Genomic DNA, 13,405 nt, shown 5'->3' with positions numbered 1-13,405 from the left:
TCTCAACTAGTGGCCATCTCTTAAACTTCCTACCACCTCCCAAAATAACTCAAGTTGAAGACTTGTACACATGAGTCTGTGGGATATATTTCATATTCAAGTCACAAGAGCTACAGATGGAACTCATATTTATTTATTTTATTTTATTTTATTTTATTTTATTTTATTTTATTTTATTTTATTTTATTTAGGAGAGAGACAGAGAGGGAGAGAAAAAGGCAGATAGCAAAAGAGAACAAGTTCTCCAGGGCCTCTAGCCCCTGCAAATGAACTCCAGATGCATGTGCCACCTTCTGCATCTGGCTTACATGGGTGCTGGGGAATCGAACCTGGGCCCTTAGGCTTTGTAGGCAAGTGCCTTAACTGCTAAGCCATCTCTCCAGCCCTGGAACTCGCTTTTGCTTTAACATGCCAGATGCGAAGTTTTCACCCTCTCTGTTCTTCCACTGCAGAGCTCCTGTGAACTTTCTCAGGGGACACTGAAGGCTTTGGACAATTTACCTCTGCCTTGTTTTTCCTCTATTCTTTAAAAATATATTTTATTTATTTACTTGAGAGAGTGGGAGAGAGGGTGGGGGAGGGAAAGAATGGGTACACCAAGGCCTCCAGCCACTGCAAACAAACTCCAGACACATTCACCACCTTGTGCAGCTGGCTTACATGAGACCTGGGGAATCGAACCAGGGCCCTTTGGTTTTATAGGCAAATGCCTTAACTGCTAAGCCATCTTCTCCAGCCCTCTTTCTCTGTTCTTCTGAACTCTGAAAATCTTACCTTGAGTGTGTAGATGCTAGCCAATGGTGGGGTAAGCCTCCACCAGGAGCTGGTTTATTTTGCTGGGTGGAATTTGGTCAGTCAGTTGAAAGCCATGGTGCCCTTAGGTAGTTTTCCCAGAGTTGTCTGCTTACAAACTTCTGCCTCAGTGTGTTTGTCTTCTCTGCTCTTCCACAGCAAGTGAGGGGACTGGAAGAGCCCTGACCTTGGGTGATTGAAATAGGAGCAGACTAATAATATTGCACCTGTACCTCCTTCCTGACACTTGTGTATGGACAGTGAAGGCTACGACTGGCCTTCACTAGCCAGATAACTTGAAAAGCAAGGGTCCTTCCCTTTCTACAATCCTTCCAACTTTACTGCAGCCACTGATTATGCCCTATACCTCTGAAGACCAAGATCTGTATTTGGAAACACATCCCTTCCTATGGCAGTAAGAACAGAAGGACAGTTTCAGGGTGGTTTTTTTCCATCTTTATTACATTTTTGTTTTGAAATAGATACAAACCATTTTCTTACACCACACACACACAGCACAAACATCCGTTCTTGTGATTGTAAAGTGCAAGTCCCCTTTATGTTTGTGTACAAAAATATTTCTTAAAAACATGCAAAATTTTCTTGATAAGGCACTTTTAGGCATAAAATGAAGACACACCCTCAGTTGTACATTCACATTAAAGGCAAAATGTACCATCATCTCTGCTTCCAGAAGTCCTCCCTGGGCCCCAGGAGTCTCTAGGAAGCATGAATTGTAAAAACACTCAGAGCTTCGCAGGCTGAGCTGTGAGGCTTCCCATCGGCCACCGGGAGAAACGGCCCATCCCTCGTGTGTTCTGCCCCCCGGCTTCAGGACATTACCATTAGCTACCAGACTGTCTTTGGGTGCCTCTGTAAGATCCCATTTCCGGTAAGACCCCATTATTTGTGTATCATCTTCTCTCCAATTTCAGTGATTCCATTCAGAGACACAGTTAGTCCCAAGAGCCTCCAGGCCTACATCCTGTGGAGAAATGGTAAAAACAGAAACAAAGGAAAGACTACCAGGTATTCATTCACTACACATTGAGAAGGAATCTTCTATAATGAGCACTTCTAAAAAAAATAAACATATATAGCCCATTTGACATTAAAATAATCACAATTTATGCTTGTTCTTCAAAAGCAAGTAAGATACAAGAAAAAAAAAACACAAAGCAGTTCAAAATTTACAGTCTTTTAAAAAGTACCATGTTTTATCATTAAAATGAAATCTTAAGGATAAAATAACTCCCACCATTGACTCATCTTGATTTAATTTCTAAAAAACTAGTTTTCTCTGCAACTTTCCTATAAATACTTTACATACAAACCCACTCACATGCTTAACTTCCCAAAACACAAAACAACTAGTTAATATCTTTATATAGTCAAACGTATTTATTGCACCCATTTTGCAAAAGCACCCCAGGGTACTTGGGGAAATAAATATGAAATAAAAAGAGAGTTGCCTCCCATGCTTGTGTTATGGTGTCTGGCAGCACAGTGACCAGTGACTGGTCCTTTGGGAGATGATGTGGGAAGAATATGGGGCCTGAGGGCAATCTGTCACCATAACCACGAGCTGTGTGAAGCAAATGACTACCTTAGGCTGTAGTGAAGTCTCCAACTAAGGAACCTATTATCACCCTCTGAAACATGTAGGTCTGTCCATTATAGTGAGCTATGACATAGGGGACAGTCCTCCAATGAGGCTCCCAAGGCCATCTGAAAGTCATGAGACAGATTGGGCCCAACAGAACAAGACTGTGTTGGGACTAAGGAACAGAAATCCTCAGTACCTGCGAGAGAGATGGCCTGATGGCTGATAGCAGCAAGTGGGCTCCTTTACTGGGAGAAGGGTCTTTGCAGGCAGGCAAGGACTTGTCTTCTGAGCTGAGTGGTGGGGTGTACACCCCAGGTGTGCTGGTGAGGGGCCTGCTACCCCTGCCCCCGGCAAGAAAGCTGGGGTGAGTTGGGAGGAAGAAGGGGAGGGCAGAGGCCTTCTAGTTCCTTCAGGAGAGATAATTATCATTGAATTACCATATTTCAAATTTTGACATGGGAATGTCTGAAGATCATCATGAAAGACAACTCTAGACTTCATTCTGCTTCGTTTGGTGACTTGCAAGTGACAGTGCACTCAGCTATTCCCTGCATGGGGAGGGCAACTCCTTAACACAAAATAAAATCCATGACTCACATGAGATCAGTTGTCTTCCATTCAATTTAGATTTCTGCTATTAATGGTGCTGACCATTAAATCTAGAATATTTGCAGTTCTGTCTGTGTATCTGGTATATGGTATGCTTAGATGAAACACAGCCCTGACCCACTGCAGGTGATTCCCCATAAGAGGTATCAGCATGTAACCCAGAGTGCTATCCACTCGCACGAGGAGCCAAACACAAAGCACAGACTAATAACAGCCAGGCTTAGGCATAAGAATTATATACTGAATACTATTTAGTATTTAACAAGTCAAAACATTTTAAAGTAAAATATCATGAAATAAAAATAACCCCCAACCACACAATGCTAGGTGTCAAGGCTCTTGACATCAGCCTGATGCAGACATAAATGTCCTGGGGAACAGGACACCTTTCTTAACAAGTGGAACATTCAAGCACAGAATTCTCTGCCTGGCAGGTCCAGCAGCTGTACCACCTATCCTCCATGCATTAGGGAAACCTCGCTTTAGTTAAGATTAAGCAGAAAAGAAGCAGTCATTTATCAAACTCCAGCAACAAACAACCCCCCAGATTTCTACAAATATGCATGTAAAACATTTTTCATACACTGCTAAATAAAAACCAATGCTGCCTAAGAAAAATCACAGGTTTTAGGCATCCATCCAACAATGAATGTCCCAGGAGTTCCAAAAGAGCATTTACCAATGCATTTTAGTCCAATATTGTCAAAAGCAATTAATCTCTGATAGTTCAGAGTTGGTAAATGTTTAAAATATGACAACTTGGTGAGACTTTGTCCCCTAGCCCTTTACATACATACTATAAATAAGAACACCTCAATAAATGTCCTTGAGTGTTCATCAGGTTTCCATTGTATTACTGTATATTGTGGACAAAATAAATCTAGGCATTTCTGATGGCTCCATGATTGGGTAAGCTGGGTGTGCCACTCACATGTCGTGAGCATTCATCAGCCATGGGACTCTCTAGGAAAGGAGAGCTGCGGTTCTCTCAAAGAATGAGGCTGGCAAACCAGCCAAGAAGTGAAAACAGATCTTGTCATTGAGCCTGCTGTAACTCAGGGTGAATGTGAGTACTTAGAAAGCTCCCCCAAAAGCCAAGAGGAAAAGCTAAACCTCAGGACTTTCCTGGCTCCCAGCTTGTTACAATGTAGCAATGTGTGACCTCCATGCAGAAACCAGTAACTTTCCAATAATTGGCATGTGTAGCTCTGCTGGAAGATATATGTTGTCAGGAAGACGGGGGAAGAAATGCCCATCTCGGTCACAAGCTATTTAGTATCTTTCCCAGAACACTGGAGGGACAATGAGAGAGAAGGCAGTGCAGAGAATGAGATTGCAAAGGAGGGGGTGGCTCCCATCTCCCTTCCAAAGCTATATTAGACACGTGGGCCATCAGGCCACAGTGTCACTGCACTGAGGAAGAGGGTGGTTCTGGGCAGATGCAGAAAAGCAGCAATGCACAGGAATGCGAGGCAGGTGCAGGACAGGTGAGTGTCTGGCGGAGGTGGCTGGGGACCAGGTGACTTTTGTGTGACTGACTTTCCACGTCCAAGTGCTGAGGAGAGGCTGACTCCTCCATCCTCACCAGCACGGCAGGCTTGTTCCTCTCCAGAGCCTTTGGGCACCATCCTGTGCATCTCTCTTGGTCACCCCAGGTGCCTCGGCACTTCATGACACCTCCTCTCCTCTCACCAAGAAACCAGTTAGGATGGAAACCTGGCTGGGCTAGCTGGTTTAAGAAACAACCAACCAGGAGCCTTCTTTTCAAATCTTTGCTCTTCCCTTGGCTTCTCTGCTCCATTGTGACCAGAGCCACAATCTTTCAGCTGCAGTCACTAGTAGTAGGGCCCTAGCTTTTCATATCCCAAGTAACTAGGCCACTCTGGAAACAGCCCATAGGAACACCGAGGGCTTCCAAACTGGTCAAATGCTATCCCGAAATCCGGCCCATTCTGTGGCTCTGTTATTCCCTGAGTGGCCTGGAGTTCAGCCCGGATGATCCTATAGTTTCTGCCTTTGTTGCTGTCCCAGTATTCCTGGCCATTACACTTGAAACACACAGCAAACTCCATTCTCTCATAAGACTGAATCTTCTCAGGCAATCTGATGTCAAAGGAGAATGTGTCCCTGTCTGAACCGGCGTAAGTGTCCTTCACATACCGGCAAGGGAAGTCTGTGAAGCTTTTCCAGGTGTCAAATGTCATTCTGACCTTCACGATCTTCTCAAATGCGAGGTTCTGAACCTTCACGGTGCCTGCGATGGCTTTGTCCTTTAGAACACAGTTTTCCAGGCAGACGTGGTTGGCCTGTAGTCGGTTTCTAAAGTCTAGGTAATCCGCAGAAGGCTGTGAAAAATCCAAAACAAAGCTCTCACTCTCTGCTGTCGTCAGACTCACGATGTTGTCCAGGAGCTCGGTGATGTTAAATGGAATATCTAACGGGTCATCAAACTCGGAGAACACTTTGACCATTGTCAGGGCCAGCCCCTGATTGTCTGCGAAGGACACCCGCTTTTTCACCTTCTTCTCCTGCACAGTCGGGGCCACCAGGCCGCTGGCTTCATCTTTGTTGCCCAGCTGAATACAAGGCCTCAGTGGCTTGCTCAGCTTGGGGGAGATCTTGAAGGAGAAGCGCTCTCGGCGCAAGGAAGGAGCCATGCTACTGTATCTGTACTCGATGTCCACAGCCATCACGGGGCTAGACGCATAGGCTAGAACTCTGGCAAAGGGGAGAAGAAAGAAAACAGGAAAGAGATCAGATAGATGTTTAAACATTCCTTCTGGAAGAGACGAGCAAACAATGTCACCTTTCATTGGGACCCAAGTGGCCACTGTCCAGTGTTCACTCACATGCAGTCTCACAGAACATAGGCTTTAGGGAAGACTGTATGGGAATGGGGCAGGGCAAGGTAAAAATCAATAAACAAAAGCATGAAACTCACTAGTTTCAAAGCTAAGTCCCGTGTTTACCTGACAGGATGTATTGGGACGGGCGGGGAGGGGGGGGGAATAATGAAAGAAGTGTCAAGAATTATGGTTTCCATATTGTTTGCAGAATTTCTCAACTTATTGGACTAAAAAAGCCCTGTTATGGAAGGTTACAGCTGTCCTGAGGAGTACATTGGGTCAATATTGCAATGTATATTATTAATTGACCAGTAAAAATTATATATAATTGTAGATCACAACATGATGTTTTTTTTTTAATTTTTTTAAAATTTATTTGAGAGTGACAGACAGAGAGAGAATGACAGATAGAGGGAGAGAGAGAGAATGGGCGCGCCAGGGCTTCCAGCCTCTGCAAACGAACTCCAGACGCGTGTGCCCCCTTGTGCATCTGGCTAACGTGGGACCTGGGGAACCGAGCCTCGAACCAGGGTCCTTAGGCTTCACAGGCAAGCGCTTAACCGCTAAGCCATCTCTCCAGTCCACAACATGATGTTTTGATACATGTATGCATCATGGAATGGCTAAACTACCTAACATATGCATTACCTCATGTAACAACTGTTATGTGTATGTGCATGGACAACACTTAATAGCTACTCTCTGAGCAATCTTCAAGTGTATATTATTAACTATAATCACTGATATAATACAGCACATGAAGCGTTTCTCCTTTAGAATGAACCTTGAATTTTCTTTGATCCCTATTTGCCCAGGTCCCTCATGCCCAGTGTCTGGCAAACACAATTCTCTTTCAATGTGTTGAAATGTATTTTAGCGTCCACACATGAGGTTGTGTGCATCTGGCTTACTGCTCTTAACACAGTGTCTTTCGGGCTTATCTCCATGTGTGTCTCTGCAAATGACATTTTATTTTTTCTGTAGCCAAGCAACATTTCATTGTGTGTATTCAGAACACTTTCTTGATCCATTCATCCACCAATGGACACTCAGCTTAATTCATATCTTGGCTATTTTGAGAGATGTTATGATGAACATAGAAGCACGGGTATCTCTCCCATAGATTGATTTCATATACCTTGAGATATACCTTGCATTTGATTATTGGGTCACATGGTAATTTAATGTTTATCTTTTGAGGTATCTTCCATAATAAGTGTACCAATTTAGATCTCTATAAGCAGTGTACAAGGATTCCCCTCCAACACTTGACAAGAAAACCATTCTAACAAGTATGAGGTATTATCTCCTTATGGCTTTAATTATAAATACCGATTTAATTTGCGATAAAAGTAATGAATTCACCACTTGGTGCTTATTCTATGCTAGGCATTATGCTACACACTGGGGATCAGAGGGAAAGATGGACGCACATGTGTTTTCACTGAACTTATGGTAAGATTTTTATATTCCAGTATAGATTTAACAAGAGGGCTGGGAAGACTACTCAGTGGTTAAAGGTACTTGCTTGCAGAGTCTGTCCTAGGTTCAATTCCCAGCACCCATATAAAGCCAGACACAAAAAGTGGCACAAGCATCTGGCATTCATTTGCTACAATAAGACTCTTACACATTTGCTTTGAGTATAGATGAAAAAGAATTGCTATAAAAATAAAAAGCAAAAAGAATCATATTAAAAGTTTTTTATTTAGTTGAGGGACAAATAGAGTGAGTATGGGTGCACCAAGGCCTTTGGTCATTGCAAACAACTGTGATGCATGTTCATATAGGCACTGGAGACTTGACCCTTGACTGTCAGGCTTTGCAAGCAAGTGCCTTTAACTGCTGAGCCATCTTTATAGGCCTTAATCATGCTAAGAGACTTTCAATCTAACTATAAAATCTGTATTTTTGTAGGTTAAAAAATAAAACACAAAAGATTAAAGACAAACTTAGAAGATATTTTACAAAGAGCATGTCAATAAAGAGTTAGTACAGTAACATACAGATAATTATTGCAAAGCAATAACGAAGTCAGATGTCCCACATAGGAAATGAGCAGAAAACATTAATACAAAACTCATGGGTGAAGGTAAAGGTGGGGACTGGAGCTGTAGCTCAGCTGGTAGAGGGTCTAGCATGCATCAGACCCTAAGCTCTGTCCCTATGCCTAACACCATATAAACTGGGCAGAGGACTTATATCTGTAATACTGTCTTAAAAAAATTAAGGAAGGAAGGGAATAAAAAATTCAAAAGTCGTCCACAAATATGCAAAATATACAACTTTAAGATTAATTTAAGAAATTTAGATTAGAATCTGGGCATGGTAGCACACACTTGTACTCCCAGCTGCTCAAGAGGCTGGAAGGAGGATCAGGAGTTCAAGGCCAGCCTTATCTAGAAAGCAAGTTCAAAGCCAGGTTGGGCTACCTAGTGAGACTCTGTCTCAGAAAAATAAAAAAGAAATTAATATGTGAAATGACACCTGCTTTAAATGACACCTTTGCATTAAGAAAGAATTATAAGCCGGGCGTGGTGGCGTACGCCTTTAATCCCAGCACTCAGGAGGCAGAGGTAGGAGAATCACCATGAGTTCGAGGCCACCCTGAGACTCCATAGTGAATTCCAGGTGAGCCTGGGCTGGAGTGAGACCTTATAACAAAAAACCAAAAAAAAAAAAAAAAAAAAAAAAGAAAGAAAGACAGAAAGAATTACAAAAGACAATAATTTTTTAGTTGAAATAAGGCTAGCCTCAAATTTGTCATCTTATGTAGCTAAGGCTAGCCTTGAACTCACAGTCCTCCTTCCTCTGCCTCTCAAATGCTGGGCTTACAGCTGTTTGCCACTGTGCCTAACTCAAAAGACAGTAAAAATATTTTCATTAATCTAAATTGGAAATTAGCATAGCTTTCGTAAATGTTATTTTCTTTCCAAGATCACATACAAGTAAAATTCACAGAAATCAATGTACTAAAATGTCCTATATGACATTTTAGAATGGGAAAGAGTGCTCACTAACAGGTAGCAGGTTAAAAGTAAGGGTACCACATTAATGTCATTTAATTCTATGTAACTAACCCCATTATTAGAAAAAGATTTAAATAGCATGGGGAAATTTTTATAATATGCTGTCAATGTGAAAAATGTAGAAAATACAATAGTGCATAAATGTTGGACAAGAGAAAATATTGTGGAGATATTTAGATGAGAGCAGAGATACAGTGCTCCCCTTCCTCAGTGGCTCTTCCCCAGGGCTTCATGTTCCTGTAGTCAAGTCAGGTCTTCAGGTAATAAATGGGAAATGCCCAAAGCAAACAATTGATACCTCTGAACTGTGCACCATTCTGAAACCCATGAAACTGTCCCCCTGGTCCCCCTCGCAAACCAACCCCCGGCCAACGTATCATGCCACCTGCCTGTCGGTGACACAGCAGGCAGACAGGCTGTTGCAGTATCACAGGGCTAGTGACCAAGGATCCCTTCTTTCACTAAATGAGACCCTAAAGGACAATAGCACACAAATTCAGAGGTAAAACAGGATAATTTGTGGCTGCAATGTGGTTACCTAAACATTTGTTTTATAGATTTGCCTTACTATTTTTGGCAAAGTCAAAAATTTTCAGAGCAAATTTGCTTACTATTATCTGACCCATACTATTGTTCTGGAAAGGACAATGCTAACTGAATAGGCAAGATGGCTTTGTAGAGGATACTAACTTTACAAAAAAAAAAAAAAAGACACAATACTTATCAAATCACCTGAATTTTAATCCTTTCTGCCTGTTGTTAAGTAAAATTTTATGTTAGAAGGCACAGCAATTACACGTCATATTCTAATCTTAACAAAGGTGACTTTTGCTTTGCTAAAGCCAAGCAAAAAACACACAAGTGCGTGGCCTGCACCCCTGTGCTTCCCACTGTGACCATCCGTGAAAAACGGTGTGATCAGAGAAGCAGGGGTTCCTCCCGGCCAGCTGCTTCCTCCTGGCTGAAATCGGCCTGAGATCAACTGTCTCTGTGCCTCCCCTAAACTTTAGCCGTGTGACATTTTTAAAGCATGTCCTTGGGAGATGGTGAGAAACTCCGAAGGTGCTGTGGAAAGGGAAGGCCGGTGAGAGACTGCCCACTGGCAGCCCGGGAAAGGGCTCCCCTCAGCTCTGGCCCTGCAAGTTCAAGAGCAAAGCGAAAGACTTTGGTAAAGTGGTTCTGTGGGGGCCCAGTGATGACAGTGTGGCCTGGAGACCTCTTTCAAGCAGAGTTGGAGTTGGAGAGGTAAGTTCCTAGTCAGAGCCAGGGCTGAGGAAACAATTCTGCCAGCATTCTCAAGAGCCAAATGGTTTCTGTGAGATTCTCCCATAAAAAGCAAAAGTAAGGTTATGGTGACCCAGGAGCTACCACTGGGATTCCCACGCCAGGGATTCGCAAAGCAGCCCCGCCCAGAAACCCTTCACTTTGCCTGCATGGCACCATCACTGCAGCTGAGGACACTGACCTTGGTGGCCTCAATTATGAGATGTGCCCACTTCACCATACACTCAGCTTTTATTAATATCTCCAAGAATTGGTGCTGGCTTGGGTTTAGTTTTGTGACTTGCTCAGGATATTCCCAGTAGACTGTGACAAGGAAGACAGTCATTCAGAAGTACTCTTGGCAACTGAGTCAGGCCAGGTAGCACTATGTCCCTGAAAGGAAAGCACCTGGGGGGTGCTTCATGGCCAGTCACCCCCATGCCCCCACCTCTGCTCCAACCATGTGCTTGGCTGTACCTCAGGCCTCTTCGCCCCTCTCCCTCGTCCACTGGCTGCTCTAGCCTGCCCCTCTCCAGAGGCAGAAAGCAAAATGGGAGGCCATGGGTGTGCACTGGATCCAGCGCAGGGTAACAAAGGACCTGGACACCAGCCGCAGGACAGGACCATGGGAGTGAATAGCTGTTCCCAGAGACAGTGATGATCGCACAGGATTTGTCTCTATGTAGATACCTCACAGACCACCTGTGCTGAACCAATGAGGGAGTGGGCCATGCCACAGCTAATCCAAACTCCAGCATTGATGAAAACTGCAGCGCACACTGACAGTTTGCGGAGCGCTTTTCCTATGCTTCTCCACAACACTTTTTCAAGATAGCTGTCCAGGCTTAGAAGTCATGGCGACTTTTCTTGAGAGAATTATAGACCTGCACGGAAAATAACCCCACAAATTTCCTAGTTTCAAGGAGCATTTTTCTGAATTGCATCCAAGACATTTTCTTCCATTCTCATATTCCCTCCCTCTCTACACAATCAAAAACACAAGGACCCACTGGCAACACTACATTAGGTAAGCACTCACAAGCAGGTTGTGGGAAAATTGCTTCAGCAATTCTTTATTCCCTCCCAAAATGTGAAGTTGATAATGCTGATATCTTTTCCCTTTTGTGCACAGACCATGGGGACCTTACTGACACCCTTAAAAGTTATTTGTACCCCTCCATCCTGTCACCATCCTGGAGAGCACCCCGGACACAAGTAATTGTGTGTGGGGCTGCGAACGGAGCAGCAGGTAGGTTCAAGCAGGAGTCTACAAATGACCAAAGGAACAAGAGCAGCGGCCCAGCGCACCTCCACCTACCTGGGCCTCCTGAGCAACTCCCTCAGCTTCTCTGGGCTTGAGGATTCTCCCCCAGGTCCCTTCCAGCTCTGAGCTCCAGGGCTGCTAACGTCGCCTGTTCTCTCTCCACTAACTTTCCCCTAAATGCCTCCTCCAGACGACGACGTTTGTGGTTAGGGTCAGCGCTGGGACATGTCTAGCAAGTGAACAATCTCCCCGCCCCACCTCCCCCGATGGCTGGCGGCGGTCTCCTGGACGGACCGGGTACTCAGCGAGGCTGGCAGCACAGACCCTGCGGCCGCCACTTGCCAGCAACTTTCCGAGTTAGCTCAGTCTTTTTGGCCTCCTCTTCATTTTGCGCTGGGCCTACACCCTGTGCTTCGCAGCTACTTTCCTTTTCATGCCCTTCCCTCTGGGCTCAAATGGGTGGCACGGACAGGGCACGGGGGACCGGCGCGGGGGTCGCGGAGGGCCGCTGTGAGTCTCCCTCGGCACCGTGCAGCGGGCTCAGGCCGCGCTCCGCCCCCCACGCCCCCGCGAGGCTCCCTCCGCGGCTGCGCACCTACCTCTCGGGCGGCGCGGAAGCCCCCGGCCCAGCTCGCTGGCCGCATGGGCAAGCTCCGACAGAGGGAGGCGGCAGGGGCGACCGCTGCCACCCCGCTACGTGAGCGTCCGAGTGTCCCTGGAGGCAGAGTCTGGGCTCAGTTCCCAGAGGCGAGAGGAGGAGGAGGAGCCCAAGTTATCACATCAGGGCGGGACCTGGCGGCGGGACAGCGCCGCACGAGCACCCCCGCGCGGGCCACCGCGCCCCGCCACCCTGGTCCCATCCCGGGACCATGGTCATTCTACATCCGTCACCCTCAGCGACCCCGAGGCAATGCCAAGTGTGCACCCTTCCTTGTGTGCACGAAGAGTGATGTGAAGCAAAGCTGCGAGGCGTGGGGCCAAGGCAACACAACTGGATAGCCTTCGTGTTGGAAGCATCTTTCTTACGCGTGTCCCCGAGAGGGACACGCGACTAGTCTTTGGTTACAACTCCGGAGGGGGGGGGGGTATCCTCCAGAAGTGACAAGTCCCAGGTTGGACACTACTTTCAAGGGGATCCTCTGTCCCAGGTCACCCCCAGGACCACCCCCACAGGCCGAACCAGAACACGAGGGTCGCGCCAGGCTCCTTCCCAGTCTGGTCCCCGGGGCTGCCCACTCCACGTGGACACGGCATCCTTGTCGAGCCCATCTAGCGGGTCCCACCAACCGATGGCAAGTCCAAGAGGGACGGCGCAATCGTGGGTGGCGCTGACAGAGGTGGGGGATCTGCTCGATCATCCCTCACCACGGAGTTCCTGGCCTTGTCTCTAGGGATCGGGCAAGTACGTACCGGGCACAGCTCATGGTTCCGGAGGGCAGACACGCCAGCCCGCCGCACCGTCCTCGCGAGGGTGACCGTGGCAGAGGCCGCGACGGCGGGGTGGCGGCCTGGGCTAGGAGCGGCGGGCCGCTGCATCCGTGCGCACCACCGCGGCCGGCTCGCCGGTTCCCCCGCGTCACCCCGGGTCCGGCTCTCGCGCCCCTGCTGCTCCCGGTAACTTTCGGGCAACTTCTCCCCGCTCGGGTCCCATCCCGGACCTTTCTTTCAAGAGAACGGCCCCCGCAGCCAATGGGCGCGCCCGGGACGCGGGCGGCCGACCAATCGGCGTGGCTGGGGAGAGCACCTCTCCGCCACGTGATGGGCGGCGTGCGCCCGGGGCACCCCTGGAGTCCAGAGTCTGGAGAGGGGGCGCGGTCACGGTTTCAACAGGAGCCCCAGGACGAGCGCCAGCGTGCCGGGATTTCCTGTGGCCCAGTGTCCTGCTGTAGTGAGAAGGACGACAGGGCTTAGGTCGCCTACAAAGTTCCCTTTTCCAAGAGAAGTCCTGGCAGGGGCGAGGCGGCCAGAGCCTAGAAGGCCTGTCCTTGACTCCCAC

The 13,405-nt window shown here is 46.9% G+C and overlaps 1 protein-coding gene across 3 annotated transcripts; it reads right to left on the bottom strand.

The window, feature by feature from the left end:
* Positions 1-1,225: 1,225 nt before the first annotated feature.
* Positions 1,226-12,907, bottom strand: Ppp1r3b (protein phosphatase 1 regulatory subunit 3B). Of its 3 annotated transcripts, none has more exons than XM_045158994.1 (2): positions 12,820-12,907; positions 1,226-5,725 (listed from the first exon to the last, which is right to left on the bottom strand). In XM_045158994.1, exons 1-2 carry the CDS (start codon positions 12,831-12,833, stop codon positions 4,843-4,845), a joined length of 897 nt encoding a protein of 298 aa, XP_045014929.1. In that variant the 5' UTR covers positions 12,834-12,907; the 3' UTR covers positions 1,226-4,842. The 3 variants fall into 3 exon arrangements, with proteins under 3 accessions (XP_045014929.1, XP_045014927.1, XP_045014928.1); XM_045158992.1 differs by lacking the exon at positions 12,820-12,907 and adding an exon at positions 12,009-12,130; XM_045158993.1 differs by lacking the exon at positions 12,820-12,907 and adding an exon at positions 11,464-11,580.
* Between the last annotated feature and the right edge of the window lie 498 nt (positions 12,908-13,405).

This window comes from Jaculus jaculus, chromosome 9, assembly GCF_020740685.1.
Source record: "Jaculus jaculus isolate mJacJac1 chromosome 9, mJacJac1.mat.Y.cur, whole genome shotgun sequence".
In the NCBI taxonomy this organism is placed as follows: Eukaryota; Metazoa; Chordata; class Mammalia; order Rodentia; family Dipodidae; genus Jaculus; species Jaculus jaculus.
Note: the sequence above shows the minus strand (reverse complement) of the source record. Positions and strands in the feature narration are given on the sequence as shown.